General features: G+C 39.0%; 2 protein-coding genes across 2 annotated transcripts in view; one reads left to right on the top strand and one right to left on the bottom strand.

Moving 5' to 3' along the window:
- The window catches only part of CROT (carnitine O-octanoyltransferase), an 18,692-nt gene extending 5,968 nt beyond the window's left edge, over positions 1-12,724 (top strand). The window contains exons 3-17 of the mRNA XM_010145152.1: positions 1-53; positions 949-1,130; positions 1,317-1,441; positions 2,574-2,682; positions 4,616-4,709; positions 4,803-4,928; positions 5,364-5,465; positions 6,095-6,178; positions 6,270-6,377; positions 6,629-6,759; positions 8,120-8,243; positions 10,248-10,326; positions 11,110-11,203; positions 11,374-11,493; positions 12,604-12,724. The exon at positions 1-53 is cut by the window's left edge and continues 25 nt beyond it. Coding sequence (XP_010143454.1) covers positions 1-53; positions 949-1,130; positions 1,317-1,441; positions 2,574-2,682; positions 4,616-4,709; positions 4,803-4,928; positions 5,364-5,465; positions 6,095-6,178; positions 6,270-6,377; positions 6,629-6,759; positions 8,120-8,243; positions 10,248-10,326; positions 11,110-11,203; positions 11,374-11,493; positions 12,604-12,724 — 1,652 coding nt within the window. The remainder of the gene's footprint in view (positions 54-948; positions 1,131-1,316; positions 1,442-2,573; positions 2,683-4,615; positions 4,710-4,802; positions 4,929-5,363; positions 5,466-6,094; positions 6,179-6,269; positions 6,378-6,628; positions 6,760-8,119; positions 8,244-10,247; positions 10,327-11,109; positions 11,204-11,373; positions 11,494-12,603) is intronic.
- Positions 12,725-15,362: 2,638 nt separating this feature from the next.
- LOC104501353 (multidrug resistance protein 3-like) overlaps positions 15,363-16,640 on the bottom strand; it is a gene marked incomplete at its 5' end in the record, with an annotated part of 23,916 nt that continues 22,638 nt past the window's right edge. The window contains 2 exons of the mRNA XM_010145151.1: positions 15,363-15,572; positions 16,383-16,529. Of these exons, the coding sequence (XP_010143453.1) occupies positions 15,363-15,572; positions 16,383-16,529 (357 nt within the window). The remainder of the gene's footprint in view (positions 15,573-16,382; positions 16,530-16,640) is intronic.

Below are 16,640 nucleotides of genomic sequence, written 5' to 3'. Positions count from 1 at the left end.
GGAAAGAGTTGCATCAGAAGTTACTGGAAAGAGCTAAAATGAGAAGGAATTGGGTATGTATTTAGCTATTATAAATCAACTTATGGAAAGTTGGTTGTTCAGGATATAATTTAGAATGTCCCTTAGCTTTTTTTAATCTTAGGATCTTCCTTATATCTGCCACTTGGATATGAGCACATTCACTTATACACTTGTGATTTGGTGTTTTTCAAAGTTGAGTGGCTCAGAGAGCTCAATCATTGAAATGTTAAGATACCTACCAGCGTTTGAATGCTTTGTCTGTCAGTCTCTTCTTCTGTGACCTCTGTCCCCTCTCTTTCCACCTTGCCAAAAGAAAAAAAAAAAGGAAGAAAAAAGAAAATTGAGTTTAGGGTTGGTCTCTGTCTTTCTTTCCTGAAGAAAGCTGTTTGGTAGCATTTTAAAGTTGCCTTTCAACAGAGAAATGGATACAGGGGGAGTCACTAATAAGTGGAATTCATGAGAACTTTGGAAATCTTTACATGATGCACTCTGGAGTGGAGATTTTCAGATGATGATAGGAAAAATACATTATGAACTGTCTGTCCCAGATCCTCTCTCAACACAAATCTCCTTTCCTTCCATTCTTTGTGGAGTAACCTGTCATGATGTTTGCAGCAGCCACAGCCGATGTCTGCAAGAGTTTATGATGAGTATCAGGGAAGAGCTCTTCATTATAATTTGCAGTTTAATAGTCTTAAGCAGTATTGAATTTTATTTCAAGCTTGCAAATAGAAGAGCTAGATGCTCATAACGCTCAGCAGTTAGTTTTGAGCCACTGTCCTGCCTTCTATTGCATAGGAAGGAACTAATATCCAAAATATTTAAAAAAAAAAAACCAAAAAACTCTAGGTGGTAGAACAATGAGGTAATTATTAAAGAATTAGTGACTAAAACTTAATTCTGATGCTAGACATTTTTCATTTTCAGCTGGAGGACTGGTGGCTGAATGTGGCTTATCTTGATCTTCGCATATCAACGCAAATACACTGTAATATAGGTGGGCCCGGACCTTTCATTGAACACTGCTGGCCACCAAAAGAGGGCACTCAGATAGAAAGAGCATGTGTAAATATATGGCACACCCTGAAATTCTGGGATCTACTACGAGCGTAAGACTTGAAGAAAAAAATAATCAGTTCTAAATATTAATGATCTTTGTGTACTTAAGTTGCAAAAATATAGTTATGTTCATCGGCATGCATTCTTCGCAGTAAAAGATGGGTTTATCTTGCCTTGATTTACTTGCAGTAATTATCATCTCTCTTGTTTAATGTTGGTGTATTTGTCTACAACAGAGAGAAGGTGGCTATAGAGAGGTCCGGGAATGCCGTTCTGGACATGAACCAGTTTCGAATGCTCTTCTGCACTTGCAAAATTCCTGGAATTACCAGAGACTCGATTGGCAGTTATTTTAAAACTGGTAAACAAATCCAAATTGGGGTTAATACAAGCAAATGGTTTTGTATTAAAGGGCTAATGGAGTGGTCATTTTAACCATAAAATACTGGCTTCCTCAAGCACTAAACATGTATTTCAAGGGTTCAACTTCGCATTTTCTTGTCATAACCTGTAGTATGGAGATTTCCGTATATATTTTCTGTAGAGTAAGGCATAGAATTTTTCTTGAATTCCTTTGTCTTACAGGAATTCATATCTCCCATAATTATCTAGAGTGACACTGCTGAACAGCTCTGGATGCATCAGAATGTGTGTAGGAGAGGCGATGATACCATTTCAGTTAGTTGATTACTAATACTACAGTGTTTGTTAGTGGAAGGTGAATAAGAATACTACACTTCAGCTCTTGATCCTGCACGCCAGAAAACCATTGGGAGTTTAAGAGAATGGCTTCAAAAAGCACTATGGAAGCCTTTCAAGACTTTCCAGATAGGTAGATGCAATAAGGCAGTGCAGTGCAAATGTACCCGGCTTAGTGTGGGCCCGTACCATTTGCATTTCTGTATAGTGGCCAAATTGGTGTGTCAGTGCTCCCTTTTTATAGATTCGCATCTGTCAATCAGGTCTGATTGACATGCATCTCGGATCATGAGCTGTATAACTGAAACTGGTTGCATAAACGCTCTGAAATGGCAGGATTCAACCATTTGCAAACAGCAAATGATTAACAGCAGCTTGCTGCATTATATTCATCCCTTTTTAAAAACCAAACAAAATTCATGTAAGAGAGAAACGTTGCTCGATCAGCTGTCATTGCAGCAGAGGGTGTTCCTGCCTACAAGGTACACAAATAAATGACATGTGCTACTAAGTGAAAGTAATGACGATTACTTGAAGTAGTTAATAATGGTGAAAGTTAGGTACTTCTCTGTATTTTCCCTGATGGTTTTAAAAAGTCTTCAAATTTGCAGTAAGGTCATGCCATTGGACTTAAAAAGCTATTCCTTTTTCTTCTTTCCTGTTTTTAACTGTATGAAGTCTGCCTCATTTTGGAAAAAAAAAATAGGTCTTTAGGACTTGCTGAGTGTTTTTCCTGTATTTGTCACTCACTTTATCCTTGCGGTTGGATTTTCATGTTTTTTGTTTCATTCCAGAGACTGAAGGTGAATGCCCATCTCACTTAATAGTCCTGTGTCGAGGTCGAGTGTTTGCATTTGATGCCATACATGAAGGCAATATGGTGACTCCTCCAGAGATTTTCAGGTTTTCAAACTACCTTTTTTTTGAATGAACTGTCCTAATTAAACTATATACCCGAGAGTCTTTCTTTTCCTATCCCCTTCACCCCAAAGAATTAGGTGTGGGAGAGGCTACAGCTTCTCTAGCCAAGGGTTCAGATTTGAGTAAATACTTGTTCAGTGAGTGGCAACTTGTTGCCATACCATGAAGCATGATGGCATGTACTGTTATACACCCACAGAACATCGGCAAAAGGGCTGAATGGAGATGCTTCAGTAGGAAACATCATTTGCGTATGAAGTTTCTTGACATGGAATTATTAGGATTATAAGTAACATCATTCCTTTTAGGACCAATCCACATTGATAATTGTCACATTGCTACTTAATCATTATCAAAGCTGAAGCACCACTGTCATGTTGATACAGATCTAACATGCTTGTGGTCAATTTTCTCAGGAATAGAGGGGCTGGAATTCCTGTTGGTGAGTGCAGCAGAGTCCAAAATCATAGTGTACACTGATTGACTTCCTGCTTGCTACAGACCAGTACTGCAGCATTTCATTTACATTTCTTGGTTTACTGCCAGAACTGTGATGATCAACCATGTTTGTGTCTCTTTTCATATTCCTGAGCTGCTGCAAAGGAACAGAGAGAAAGAATTTGGTTCTTTAAGTACTAAATTTCAGTACTAGTGACACAGGCTATTTTTAAAGCTTTTCTGTGCTGTATCTCCTGTCCCCAGTAGCGTGGAGGTGATACCTTTTCAAATAGGTCATATGGTTGTGGCCGCAAGGTTTTCTACTCTTGGTTGAATTCTGATGTCACATACAGAGGTAATTTCAGCATAAGTCTCATGACTGATTTGGGATCTACATGCACGTATGTACTAAAGAGAACTTGCGTCTTTCATCTAGGAATAACTTACTGCATTTATCAAAGTGCTGCTTGTAGAGCACAACAGAATGCTTGTAATCAAAACTGGCAAAAGTTTTGATTTGAGCCAAATGTCTCAGGCAAGACAAAAATTTTAAAAAAGAAAGTGACTTTTGAGCTTATCTGAAGTCTGGTACTTTAATGCTTAAGATATTTCAACGTATGTATTTCTAATTTCTGTAGTTGTACCTGTTAGATCAAGCAAGTAGCAAAGAAATGACACCTGGAATACAGACAAAAACCCTAAAGCTTTATAATGTCTAGAAGAAGGGCAAGTTGGTTTTGGTTTGGTGAGGTTTTTGTGTCTAATTTTTTTTTTAATAACCTCATCAGAGTTGTCTTGTATTTTTGACAACTGTGTAACTGATGGTCAGGAGTGAAGTTTAATGGGCAAGAGTGCCAGAACAAAGGACAAGCTAGATTAAATGCTTGTAATTTTTGGAGTTTCTTTAGCACCTAGAACAGCATGTGAAAAACTGAATTTGCAAACTAAAAATTAGCTCTCTGTTAATATCTCTTCAAAGGGAAAATGCAAGGAAAAGGTAGGAGGAGAAGTAGTAGTTCAGTCTCTACATTAGTCTCTACATTAGAATGTACTGTAGCTATTTCTGCTTTAAATTTCAGGGTTCACCTTGAGTAAAAGTTTTGCCCTTCTAGCTGATTAGCAGCTGTAAAAATGGCAAAGCTGGAGTACTGCAGGTGTCTGCTGCTTGGGAAAGTTTGATCTGCACCGCTGAAGTCTTAAATCTACTTTTAAGTTATGTGCATAATAATGCTTTAGGACCATGATTGTTTACATGTACGTTGTGCTGGGCTGTTAGCTGCAATTTGAATTAGTGACCAGAAACCGAGCAGGTCTTCAGCTGCTGAAGGGAGCTGATTCATGCTTCCTGAAAATTCACATTAGCTCACGACTGTGGAAACAAAATTCCAGCTTGGCAAAAAAGAGCAATAAAAAGGGTGACTTTTACCTCCTCTTCGTATGTTCCCTTTTAACTTTAGTTTTTGAAATCTTCCTGAAGGCAACTGAAATATGTACAGAAAAGATGCCATAGTGAACCAGATGGACCAGGACTGGCAGCCCTAACAAGCAATGAGAGGACAAAGTGGGCAGAGGTGGGAGTACTTCAACAGTTGATTCCTGAGAAAAGCACTGTGATCACTGGAAATACATCATTTCACTTAGCTTTGTCTTTTTATGATTTCTAGTTACGTGAATATTTGATTGGTCTTGATCCAAAGAATTTAACTCATCTGGAAAAAATTCAGAGAAGTTTGTTTGTGGTCTGTCTCGACGATTCTAGTCCCCATGCAACTCCTGAGGATTACACTGAGGTAGCTAACGATTTTTGTTAATTCATATCTGGTGTCTTTCTGTAAATATTTCTTCTGCATAGATGCAGAAGTAGCACTTCTTACTCTTTCAGAACACAGAAGATGAAGCAGATAAATACACAAATAATGCTTCTTGTTGATCCATAAGAGTACTTAAATAGTTTGAGTTGTTAGGACATTGGTAGTGGAAATGGCTGAAATCCACTTTCATAATCTTTTAGCCCTCTGTCCTTCAGGGTCCTCAAAAATACAGTCATCAACTTGTTGCCACTCTTTAATTTAAAAACATAGGCTTTTAATAATGTTTCATCTTCAACTGGATGCAAATATCTTCTCTCTCAAGGAGATATCATCATCTTACCTTAGGTTTAGCAGACAGAGGTTGGCAGTGTACTCATGTGTTTTAAAACCCACAGCATGTAACTTTTGTTTTAGGTTACAAGGCTGGGGTTAACTGGTGATCCGACTGTACGCTGGGGAGATAAATCCTACAACAGCATATTCTTTTCCAATGGAACCTGTAGCGCATTCTGTGATGTAAGTTGAAATTCCACCCCCCACACCCCTGGGCCTTCCAAGTATTTATTTACTAAGTTTTCTCTTTCAGAACATTATTTTAAATGCTTTATGTGCTCCTCTTTAGTATGGCCTTGTTTACCAGGCACCTTGTCTGGCAAGTTTCCAAAAGCAGTCTGCTTTCACAGTGTTCGGTATTATACCATACTTGAATTAAGAACCTGAGATCTGAAATCATAATCTTTTTATAAAAGTATTTAATGAGAGAGTTCCAAAGACAAAAACCACATTAGACAAGAAGGCTTAAAATGTAACTCTTTGTATGATAAATCTATTTGAGCAGCTTTGTGTTTTAAACTCAGATTTTTTTTTTTTAACCCATTACTGAATGGCCACGAGGGCCTACACATTGCCAGAAATCTGCTTTTCCACAGTAGTGGAATATTGTGCCTCCTTTCAGGCTGTGGAGCAGTCAGAACAGTGGGTGGAATTGCATTAGTTCTATGTTTATAGTAGAACTAGAAAAACAAGTCCAACACTGTGCAGTAAAGCTGTTGATTTGCAGGAAGAAGAGCAGGGTAGGCAAAAAAGCAATTGGATCCTCTTGCAGTTATGCAAATAATGTAATACCTTGTTTTATATGTTTCTAGCATTCTCCTTTTGATGCCATGGCTTTAATTACCATGTTATCTCATGCTGAAAAGAAGATTATTGAAAATGAGGGAAAATGGAAGGTATCTATCCTTTAAACATTCGAGTTTATTAGTCCATGTGTCTTTTCTTATGCATAACATTTTCTGTTTTCTCTTTTCTTTCTGTCTGCAGGGATCAGATAAAGTGAGGGATATTCCATGGCCGGAGGAACTTGTATTCACAGTGGATCAAAAAATTATAAATGAAATTGGACTTGCTAAAGAATTGTATTACAAAAAGGTGGAATTTCTTGCTCCTCCTCTTAATTGTCTCTGATATTTTTTTTTCCATTCTGTTTCCATGTTTTTAGCTGATCTTTCAACATGCTGGCGAGCAGGGATGAATATGTTAGTGCTAAATTAATGAATTAGGGGACTTAACACCATGGTTAAATTTCTACCATCATTGGTTTATTTTGAGTATTTTATTTGAAGTGAACCAAGTTGTGGTATTTCTTGACTTCTGTGTCTTTTCCTCCTTTGGTATGACAGGTATCTGACTTGCAGCTAGTGAATTACGCCTTCACATCCTTTGGCAAAGCATGGATTAGAATGAAGAAACTTCATCCCGATACATTTGTGCAGCTTGCCCTGCAGCTAGCTTATTACAAATGCCATGGGCGGTAAGAAAATCTCGTTATCCAGATTAGGAATAAAAACCTAGTTTTTGAGTAGAGGGTTGGATCTGGAGTTATAATGCAGTGGCCTTGCAAAGCCAGTGTGTAATTCGCTGTGGTGATAGAAGAATGAAGAGGTAAGGGTTTTTTAAAGTAACGGTTTCATACTGCCTTATTTTGCGCCATTGAAATCCATGGGATTGTGCCCTTGGCATAAGAAGAATTGTGTCCTTGTGCCCATAGGGATCATGTGTATACGTATTGTGGAGTGCAGGGCAGAAGGCCGTCCATGAAAATTTGGATCTGGGCTGTACAAAGAAAATATTTGGCAAACACCAAATGTGCATTGTGTCAGGATTCTTTAATGTCAAATAGTTGCTTAAATGAAGAAGAAAGCTTTATCTGTAGCAAGCGAAAGCCATCAGTAAAATGGTTAGTCTTCCAAGCCTGTAAAAAGCCTCACAAACAAACTCAAAAGAAAGCGTCTCACTTTCTTTAGCAACATTTAATGTGAAGGTCTGGGAATAATAATAAAGTTATAGATAGTGGCCCTCCAAATACCTGGCTCTATGTTTTGGGGTGTCATTTTATTTTGTATTATTGGTAAAAGGCAGGTTTCTTCCTGGTATTGGTGTTCCCAAATTTCTCTTTGCTAATCATTACTGATTACAGCTTGTATAAGTCACTACTGACCTGGCGAGTATTGCTTCAGAAAAAGGGGGATTTCGTCATATGAGCACTATGCTTAGCCATTGCAGGTGGGTGTCTCATCGTAAGGAAGGTTGGAGATCTCACTTTGTTGAACACTGGAATTAATTAATTGTCTGACTAAAATAGCTTATTAGGTCTGTTCTAAACAGACAGGAATGTTTCATGTAAGTTGTATGTTAAATGATAGACTGTCATAGGGCTGGGGATGCTCCAGGTAGAAGCTGGATGAGTGTCAATATGCAACAAAGAAAGATTTGAGCCTTTTCCTTATAAATGCATTGGGACACACTGCTTATTTCAAATGTGTCTCTTAACTTTTAAGTTTTTGGATGATGTGGAGGGTTTCTTTAATGGAAATATAGAGCAAAACTGAAGCTTGCGTAATTTCAGCTTATTTGTACTAGAGGCTGGTAGATCTGTAGTCTTCAGAAGATAGCCATGTCAACCCAGTCTTTTCAACGTGTTATAACAGCACTGGCACTTCTCCAGTCATCTGTCTTATAAAAGTTTGTAGAGTTCCTTTGTGGCTCTTCAGACACACAATTTAACGAAAACTGAGCTAGATGTGTAAGATACTTGGCAGAACTTCTTTGTTCATTGTTTCATTAAATTTCATTAAGTTAATAAGATACTCTTCTCTAATTTTTCTTCTTAGCCCGGGCTGCTGTTACGAAACTGCCATGACCAGGCGTTTCTATCATGGCCGCACAGAAACCATAAGACCGTGCACTATGGAAGCAGTGGAATGGTGCAAGTCCATGCTGGATCCTTCTGATGGTGTAAATACTGACATCCTACTTTAATCATCATGTATCTAGAAGGGCTGTCATTTGAATTGCTTAAAACTCACTTTTCCATTGTCTCATTAATGGGAGTTGGCCTGTTTCCAGTGAGACAGATTTCAAATGCTGGGTTGCTTTGAAGTCTGGCTCTGGTCATTGTGACAGAGGTGAGCTGTCATGTGTGGGCTTGTTCGGTTTTCTGTCCTGTTTACCTTTTGGTTTCAGTAATGTGTCTTGACTTACATTCACACTGATTTTTGTATTCTGCTGTGGAGTGGTTCTGTTGTCTCACTTCCTGGTTTCACTTAGAAATTCTTAATCTAATTGAGTCTGTGAGCAAGACTGAAATCTGTTTGTGTCTAGTGGCAACGGGGTTGTATTCCAGAGTTTGTCTCTGAATAGCTGAAGTGGTGCGCTTTTCTATTCCCAGCAACTCCCCTCTGGTGCTTGGCTGGCAAAGCATGTCGTGCCTTTCTTGCCAAGTGAGAGCTGTACTAAAGGTCTTTCTCTTGTCATCACTGCACACTTCACTGAGCCTGAGAAATGAAGCAGGTAGAAGGTTTTTGAGACAAAGGACTATGTACCTTTAGGAAATTGAAAGGTTCTATATTGTTAATGCATCTGAGAAACCTACAGGAATATGGCTAACAAGAACTGCGTGTGATTGACAATTACGGTCTTCAAGAACATATTTTCCTGGTTGTCACTGGCTTTTTTTGGCTTGGGCTGCAGCTTTAAAACTTTGTTTTCTGGCCGTTATTCAGATCTGCTTTCCTATTGTGAATGTGGATTCCTGATAGTGCCTTGCAATTCAGTTATCTTCTAACCAAATATCAGGCTTCTATGGGTAATAAACTTCCTACACTAACTGTAGCCTTTTTATTTTTCTCTTTGTAATTTTAAATAACATCTCCAAATATCTTCCTATTGCTATTTTTTTGTGTGATGAACTCGGGTCTTAGAAAAGCATTGAATCTGTTCAATGGTATTGAAATTAAGATGCTTAAAAGTCTGCTTTTAAGGTAGTAGGAGATACGTCAGATAAGTACTTCAGAAAACATCCTTTTTTCTCAACTTTTGTCTTGCTTCTTGTGAGCTTAGTACCTTGATTTTTGTCCAGACTGAGTGGCTACTGCCCTCTTTGCACATTCTGTGCTGTAGCCTCTCGTGTAATAAGCAAAAAGATGCTTCTTAAGTAACTAAAAGAGCTAATAAGACCTAAGGTGTTAGAAGTCAAGATCTTGGGTGCTTAGAGATGTTTCGCTAGGCCTCCTTTACTAAAATACATATTTGTGTTCTGTTCCCTCTCTGGTTTAGGAAGTTTAAGAAGTAAGTTGCAATACAAAATCATAATGTTGGGCAGAACTACTGTCACAGAAGTAATTTTCCAATCAGCAGAGAAAATTTGGGAACTCAGTTGGCATCTCTGTATATTTTCTGTTTTGTTTTCTGCTTTTGCATCAGATTTTTTTAATCTGTTTTTGGGGTTTTTTTCATGGAAATGATAGAATTGACTAGAATAGAGTATTTCAGTTAGAAGGGACGTACAATGATCATCTAGACCAACTGCCTGACCAGTTCAGGGCATGGCGATCATGTAAATGCAACTGCACCTGGTAAAAGCTAAATAAGTGGTATTGTAGGACAGGGTTTATTACTCTAGTTCACAGTGACTATTTTCCATTGTTTCATCTTGTTTGGGAAAGAGCATGAAGTTAGGATATTGTTCAGTGCCAGAGTGATCCGAGAAACAGAACAAAGATACAGGAAACAAATGAGCCAAGTTCTCTTGAAAAGGGAATTTGGATTTGGGAGAAAGTTTGAGAAGGATTCTAATGTACCTTTCCAGTTCCTCCATTTTCTTCTATCTAAAATCGCTAGAAACTATGAAAGGGAAACACTTGCTGGTCTGTGATTCCTAGTGTGTTGCTCACCTGGATTGGTTTGGGTTTTTTCCTTTCCTTTTTTTTTTTTTAATCCTGTTTCCCCTACTTTACACAGGTTTATCAACGACTACAGCTAATGCATAAAGCGTTTGCAAAGCACAATAAAATGAGGAAAGAATGTGAGAACGGAAAAGGTACTCTGGGATCAAAACTTTTCTTCTTTTTCTTGTGGGTGAGAAGGCAGTATTGCAATATGCTAATGCATTTTCTCTGACTCCTGAGTGAAAACTACCTGTAAGTATTTTATACTTTAGTTCTGGGGAGAGGAACTGAAACCTAGTCCTTGTGCCTTTCCTTGTGCCTCGAAGACGTGTTCCCTTTGAATATTAATTCACTTTTTCTGCTCAGCTAAACATTATTTTGAAATACTGTCTGCTCAAATGTATGCTTGGCTGGAAAATGGGAAATACAGTTTTATAACGCAGAGGAAAGATTTGAGTGAAATTCTAACCAACCTGTGTTAGCATGGTAAGCTGTTCTATGAATGAGGAAGAGTAGCTAGGAAATAATCTTCTGATGAACCTTCATACTCTCTCCATCCTACTTTGTGAGTTACCTAGGCAGTTGTGGTCCTGAAAGCCTTTTCACCTTCTCCACGTAATTGCCAGTGGGCCAGTTTCACATTGTGGAACTCCTTCTCCTTGGATGAAATGAAGGTTTTGTTGGGTTTTGAGTTCCAAAGGAACTGTGCTGGGTTTATATTACTTAGTTCATTCGCACTTGGGCTCAGCGTTGCAAGCTGAAAGTGAAGAAAAGGCCCTTAGATCAAATCTTTGGGAAATGTTTTTGTATGCTACAGTAAGAATCTTGTTTTTTTAGTAGACTCTGTCATTTATCTTTCCTACAGCTATCCCAGATCACAAGAAGCAGAAAAAAATGCTGCTGTTAATGATGCAGTGTTTGCATTTATTTGACAGGCTTTGATCGTCATCTTCTGGGTCTCCTACTCATAGCACAGGAGCAGGGACTGCCAGTGCCAGAACTTTATGTGGATAATGCCTTCACAGCTAGGTAATTCGTATTCCTGTCCTGTGGGGAAGCTGTATCCCTTGAATCCGAGGACTTCTTTACTTTGGCCTTATGTATGCTGATTTCTTGATCTCTAGGACAAAATAACTTTTTGTAAAATTCACCTTGTTTTAAATGATCTTTAAAAGTGCTGCTTTTGTTTTGTTTTACAGTGGAGGAGGTGGGAACTTCGTTCTTTCAACTAGTCTGACTGGTTACACTAGGTTCAGTGGATCTGCACTCCCTATGGTAGAACATGGCTATGGCTTTTTTTATGCAATCAGAGATGACAGGTAAGGATATAATTTCATTTGAGGCATGGTTTTGTCTCTATCACAAAGGGAAAGGTGGCCAACAACTGGAATGAGGAAAGGAAAAGATGGAAAACACATGACTGAATGTGTCAGAAAAAGTTGAAAAGTGAAATACATGGCAATAAAGGCATCAGTGTTCCAGGACCGCGAGTGAGGGAGGAAGGACACATGGTGGATATGGTGAGGTGAATTGAGCACCAAGAAACTGAGAATAAGCAAATAGAAAAGAGTGAGGAAGGTGAAGGAAGGAAGGAACAGAAGAAATTAACTTACTTTAAAATAAGGTTTTGTTTTGGAGATTGTTAAATGTAACATGGAAAGGTGTTTTTAAGAAAGTGGCAATTGACTGAAGTAGACCAGAGGGAGTACAGGTGAGCACGCTGTCCCTTATTCTTGGCGGTGACACACACATCTCTTCCAGACACTCGAACCAGACATTTTTGAGTAACAAGGAGAACCTAAAACACTCAAACATAAAATGGGAGTGTTTGAAAAGATCCAGCTTTGGTTTATTGGTCTTATGGACAAAAATTATTGCTTCCTTATCAAATCTAATCAACTTCTTTGATGTGTTGAGATAACTTGCTGATTTGCAATTTAGGTGTAATTTGTAATTTAGGTGTAATGACTTCTTCCTGAAGCTACACAGGGATTGTGCACAGATTTGATTCAGTTTGAGAATACAAACCCTCTATAGTTTGACCTATGGCTCTGTTGAAGAAAATAGAACTAGATAAAGATTTACCTTTTATTAGGTAAATAGAATAAAAGTAAGTAAGTTAAACCTTAAAATAATAGTGGCAGAGAAGAAGTATAATTCACAGTATTTTCAAGTATAAGTGAAAAGTTATGTCACTATGTATGTAGAAATCGGTCTTTAAATCAAAGTATCTGGTTTTAAGATCTGTCAAAATTATTGGTTACAAAGGCACTAGGAATCTGCATTTTTCTTGAGTGTTGAGACAGTATGTTTACATGACATTTTTAGATTTTACATCAATAATTTCACATTTCAGGGCAATTTGCATGACTTTTGTCCTAGCCCATGACAATAAAGAGTGGTAACTTCATTGTTTCCTGTGTTGATAGGATCATTGCTAGCTGTTCTTCTTGGAAGTCATGTCCAGAGACTGATGCAGAAGTGCTGTGTAGAACTGTGTTCCAGTGTTTTCGGGACATGCTACAGTTAACAGTTGCAGCTCACTTGTAAGGTTGATAATGATGTAAAAGCCTTTGGCAGCTCATGAGTTATATCTAGTACTTATACAGGAAATGCTACTCAAGAGTACTGTTATATTCATGTTAAGACATTTAATGATCTATGTGAAATCTACCTAAATAAAAAAATGGGATTTACTGTGCTAACAGGACCCGTTTAAGAGTAATGTAGCCATTTGCAACAACAATGCAAGCAGTAGTTACCTTATCTGTGTAGAACTATGCAATATTAAAATATGCCTCAACAATGCAAACGTACTTGGGAATTTATGGGAGATTTGTATTTATGATCTTAGTAGTAGCACGCAGAATACTTTGTAGTCTACTGATATTGTTTATGCCAGCAGAGCACTTAACTGTGTACTTCAGAGTAACCACACTCTCCTCTTCAGTGATTATGCTTCCTACTCATAGTGGGTTATGAAATAGAAAGGCTGCCTCCATCAGGCTAGTTGTTATTTTATAAGTTACCTTTCAGTTTTACTATCAGGATTATAACAAATAAATGTTGTATCCATGAATGGGAATGTTCCCTCCACATTTGTAGTACAAGAGCACTACAATCTGAAGTGTTTTGATAAAGGACCTCTCAATAATAAAGAAGAAAGCAGGATAGGAGTTCCAAATTCTTCAGTTTTCATCTTCTAGTGAACTCTGTCTGCTGCTTTACACTACTAATACACAATAAAAATAAGCACTGAATGAAGTTTGATACAATTCTCAGGATTTTAAGACTTGATTCCTCTGTTTGAGCAGCTTTGTATTTTCCTGTCGTAGAAATAAAATTGTTATAAATCAGCTTTGTATTGATTGATTTGTGGCTGGACTGTTTATTGTGTAGCAACAAAAAGTTGTGAAAGAGGGGTGATCTTGGACAGGTGGACTTGAAATAGACATTCTAAGGAACCCATAGTTTTTGTGGTTGTGAGAATGATCAGACATTGTTATTTGTTTTACAGAAAGGACTGCATTCTTAGCTAACTCTGAACTCCTTGCCCTCTGGAAGCTCTGTTGCATATTTTTCTCCACAGTAGCAGGAACAGTTGCCCTTTTTATTTTCTTCCTCAAAGCCTGACACCTCACTGAGTAACAGGCATTTAAACAGTCTCATTATCTCAGCCTTTGTCATCCCTGCCTGTTTTGGACTACTTGCGCGTCCTGTCTCAAATCTGACAGCCACTCATTATTTAATGGTTGATTTGAGGTCTTCAAAACCCATACAGAGTAAGATTCCATTCCTAATCTGGAGTGCTTGTTAATAAATAACCCACTCTTTCTTGGAGGTAAATGACTTTCTGAAATCTCTTGGTTGGTGAAGCATGTGTCTTTACGATGCTGTGATTTCTGTGAGGTAGGATTTGGGGGTTTTATTGTTTGGGGTTTTTTTCTTGGAAGTTTTTGTCTGACAGATACAGGCTTTCATCCCTCAGATGCATTAGTAAACCTGGTTGCAACAGTTACAAGGACAGTTTGCTTTGAACACTCACTAGAAACAGCCTGAAATTTGATGAAGGGAAAATTTGCATTTATTTGCATTTATTTTCCACATACCTACTCCTCCCTCTCTAGGAGTTTGTGGGAATATAGAAATCCTGGCAGAAATACAGAGAAGGGAAAACAGTTTTCAGGAAGTGTATCATTGAGAAAATGTTACTTCTCACCAGCATGTTTTCAGGTCAAGGTGGTTAAGCTGTGCAGTCCTCTTGTCACAGGACAGGCACTGTTTTCTTTAAAGACACTGAGGTTAAAACGGGGTTGCAGAAATTGGCTACACCCGTTGGTGCTTTGGCAAGCCAAATGGGACTGAGCCAGTTGCCAATCCTGACAGGCTTCCTTTTCCTTTGCTCTTTGTTGCATGTGCGTTTATTTAGAAACAGTCATACTTGGAATGGCACTTTTGGTCCATCTATGTTGAGGAACACATTGCTACCTTCCATCTGCCTGTGAGTGCTGGTATCCTTGCGCATAAGCAATAGCTACTCTTTCTTTCTACTCTTACTCTTTCTGTTTTTGGCCTCTTGCTGGCGTTATATCTCACTGCCCTAATCCTCATCACTCACTGGAGTTTAGAGAGAATGCAAAGTTAGAACATGTAGTTACAATCAGCCTTTAAAAATGCAACCCCCAAAACCTGAACAGATAGGTGAGTGAGCTCTCATCCCTTTTTGACTAGCACTCCACATAACAGCTTGCTGCTCTCCCTAGGCTGGACACTGTGCTTTTTCCCTACTCCCAAAAGACCAGCCTGTTCCATCTCCAGTGCCTCTGCCCTCAAACCCACTCCCTGCTTTTGTACACACATCCCTTCACTCTGAGCACCCACGGTAGGGTGCTCAGCACCTGGAGGACAGAAGGGGCCCTCCACACTCAGAGTCCTTCACTTTGCAGTTTGGTGAGTCGGCAGGGCTTTTTCATGACTGCTGTGTAATCTTTAATTTGAGCAACCATGAATTCTTGTGCTGATAGAAGAGGGTTGGGTTCTTAAAGCAAATACACCTGAGTTATTTACTAGTTATGGGGCTTAAGGAAACTATATACAGAATTTTACTAAAACCACAAGTAGTGAAACATCTGTAATAGTCTCATTCAAAAGACTGAACCAGCTGCACTTCAGCAACAGGTAGTGCCTGCTATCGCACATTGCATGACCCACTTTGAACGTTGACCAGAGAGTAGTAGATGCCTTTTTCAGCCAGGAGCTGCTGATGGGTCCCTTGCTCTACAACCTTGCCGTTCTGGATCACAGCAATCTTGTCAGCGTTTTGGATGGTGGAGAGGCGGTGAGCTATCACGATGCAGGTGCGACCTTCTCTTGCCTTATCCAACGCTTCCTGGACAATCTGCACAATGAACAAACCAAAATGTGAATTAAAAAACAAATGCAGCAGCTGTTTCCACCTGTGGTACCCCCAGTCCGTCATCTGGTATCTGTGATAGAGCAATGATAGTGATGTTCCTATATATAGCCTTGGAGGCGAAAAACTTCCCCCTGACGACTGGTTCACATCCCTGTTTTTACATCTGGAGTGGGAAACGGGACAGGCAGTGCTTGCTGGTGTACATGCATTCATATTTTCACTTGCCCCAGCAGTGAAGCAGACACCTTCCTACCTGCTGCAGGAAGGTCTTGGTCAGTTTCAGAAATTGTCCCTCCTGAATTGGCCTGGCTCCTTTGACAAGCCATGGACCTTCTCAATCACTTTCAGCAACATGGAAAACTGCTCCAAATTTCAGTCCACTCATTAAATAATTACAACTTAACTTAATCCCTCCAATAGTTCCATTATAAAATCACAGTCTAATCAAATAACATGCTGGATAATTTTTATTCCAGTTTCTAAGCACCAAGTATGGTGTACTTAGTACACACACTTTTAACACCCACACCCACAGACCCTTTTTTAATACTCTGTAGGTTATTAATTCTTTGTTGTCACCTGATGGTCTGGGCTCTATTGCCACAAAGATGCCAAATACTGCACTAAAATGAGTTTCAAAATGGATGATACTGAATTGCTTTTGAGATGGGTGGTGGCTAAGTTTGTTTTGTTGGTTGGTTGGTTTTTACAAAGAAAAAGAGCCTCCTATTGGCATGACCAGCTAACTTGCAAATCCCCATTCCTGTACCGAGGGAATGGTAGCCAAGTTACCTTTTCACTTTCTGTATCCAGTGCAGAGGTAGCCTCATCTAACAGCAGGATTCGGGGCTGTCGTACAAGAGCTCGAGCGATAGCAACACGTTGCTTCTGGCCACCAGAGAGCTGGGTTCCTTTGTCTCCCACATGTGTGCTGTATTTCTAGATACAGAAAGTAAACACAAGTGTATATCTGGATTTGGACCCAATCCTGTGGGGTGTGACACAGGAGCGACATCTCCATTGAGTAACAAGTCTGGGTCAGACTCTTTC

This window comes from Buceros rhinoceros, unplaced genomic scaffold (assembly GCF_000710305.1).
Source record: "Buceros rhinoceros silvestris isolate BGI_N320 unplaced genomic scaffold, ASM71030v1 scaffold30301, whole genome shotgun sequence".
Lineage (NCBI taxonomy): Eukaryota > Metazoa > Chordata > Aves > Bucerotiformes > Bucerotidae > Buceros > Buceros rhinoceros.
Note: the sequence above shows the minus strand (reverse complement) of the source record. Positions and strands in the feature narration are given on the sequence as shown.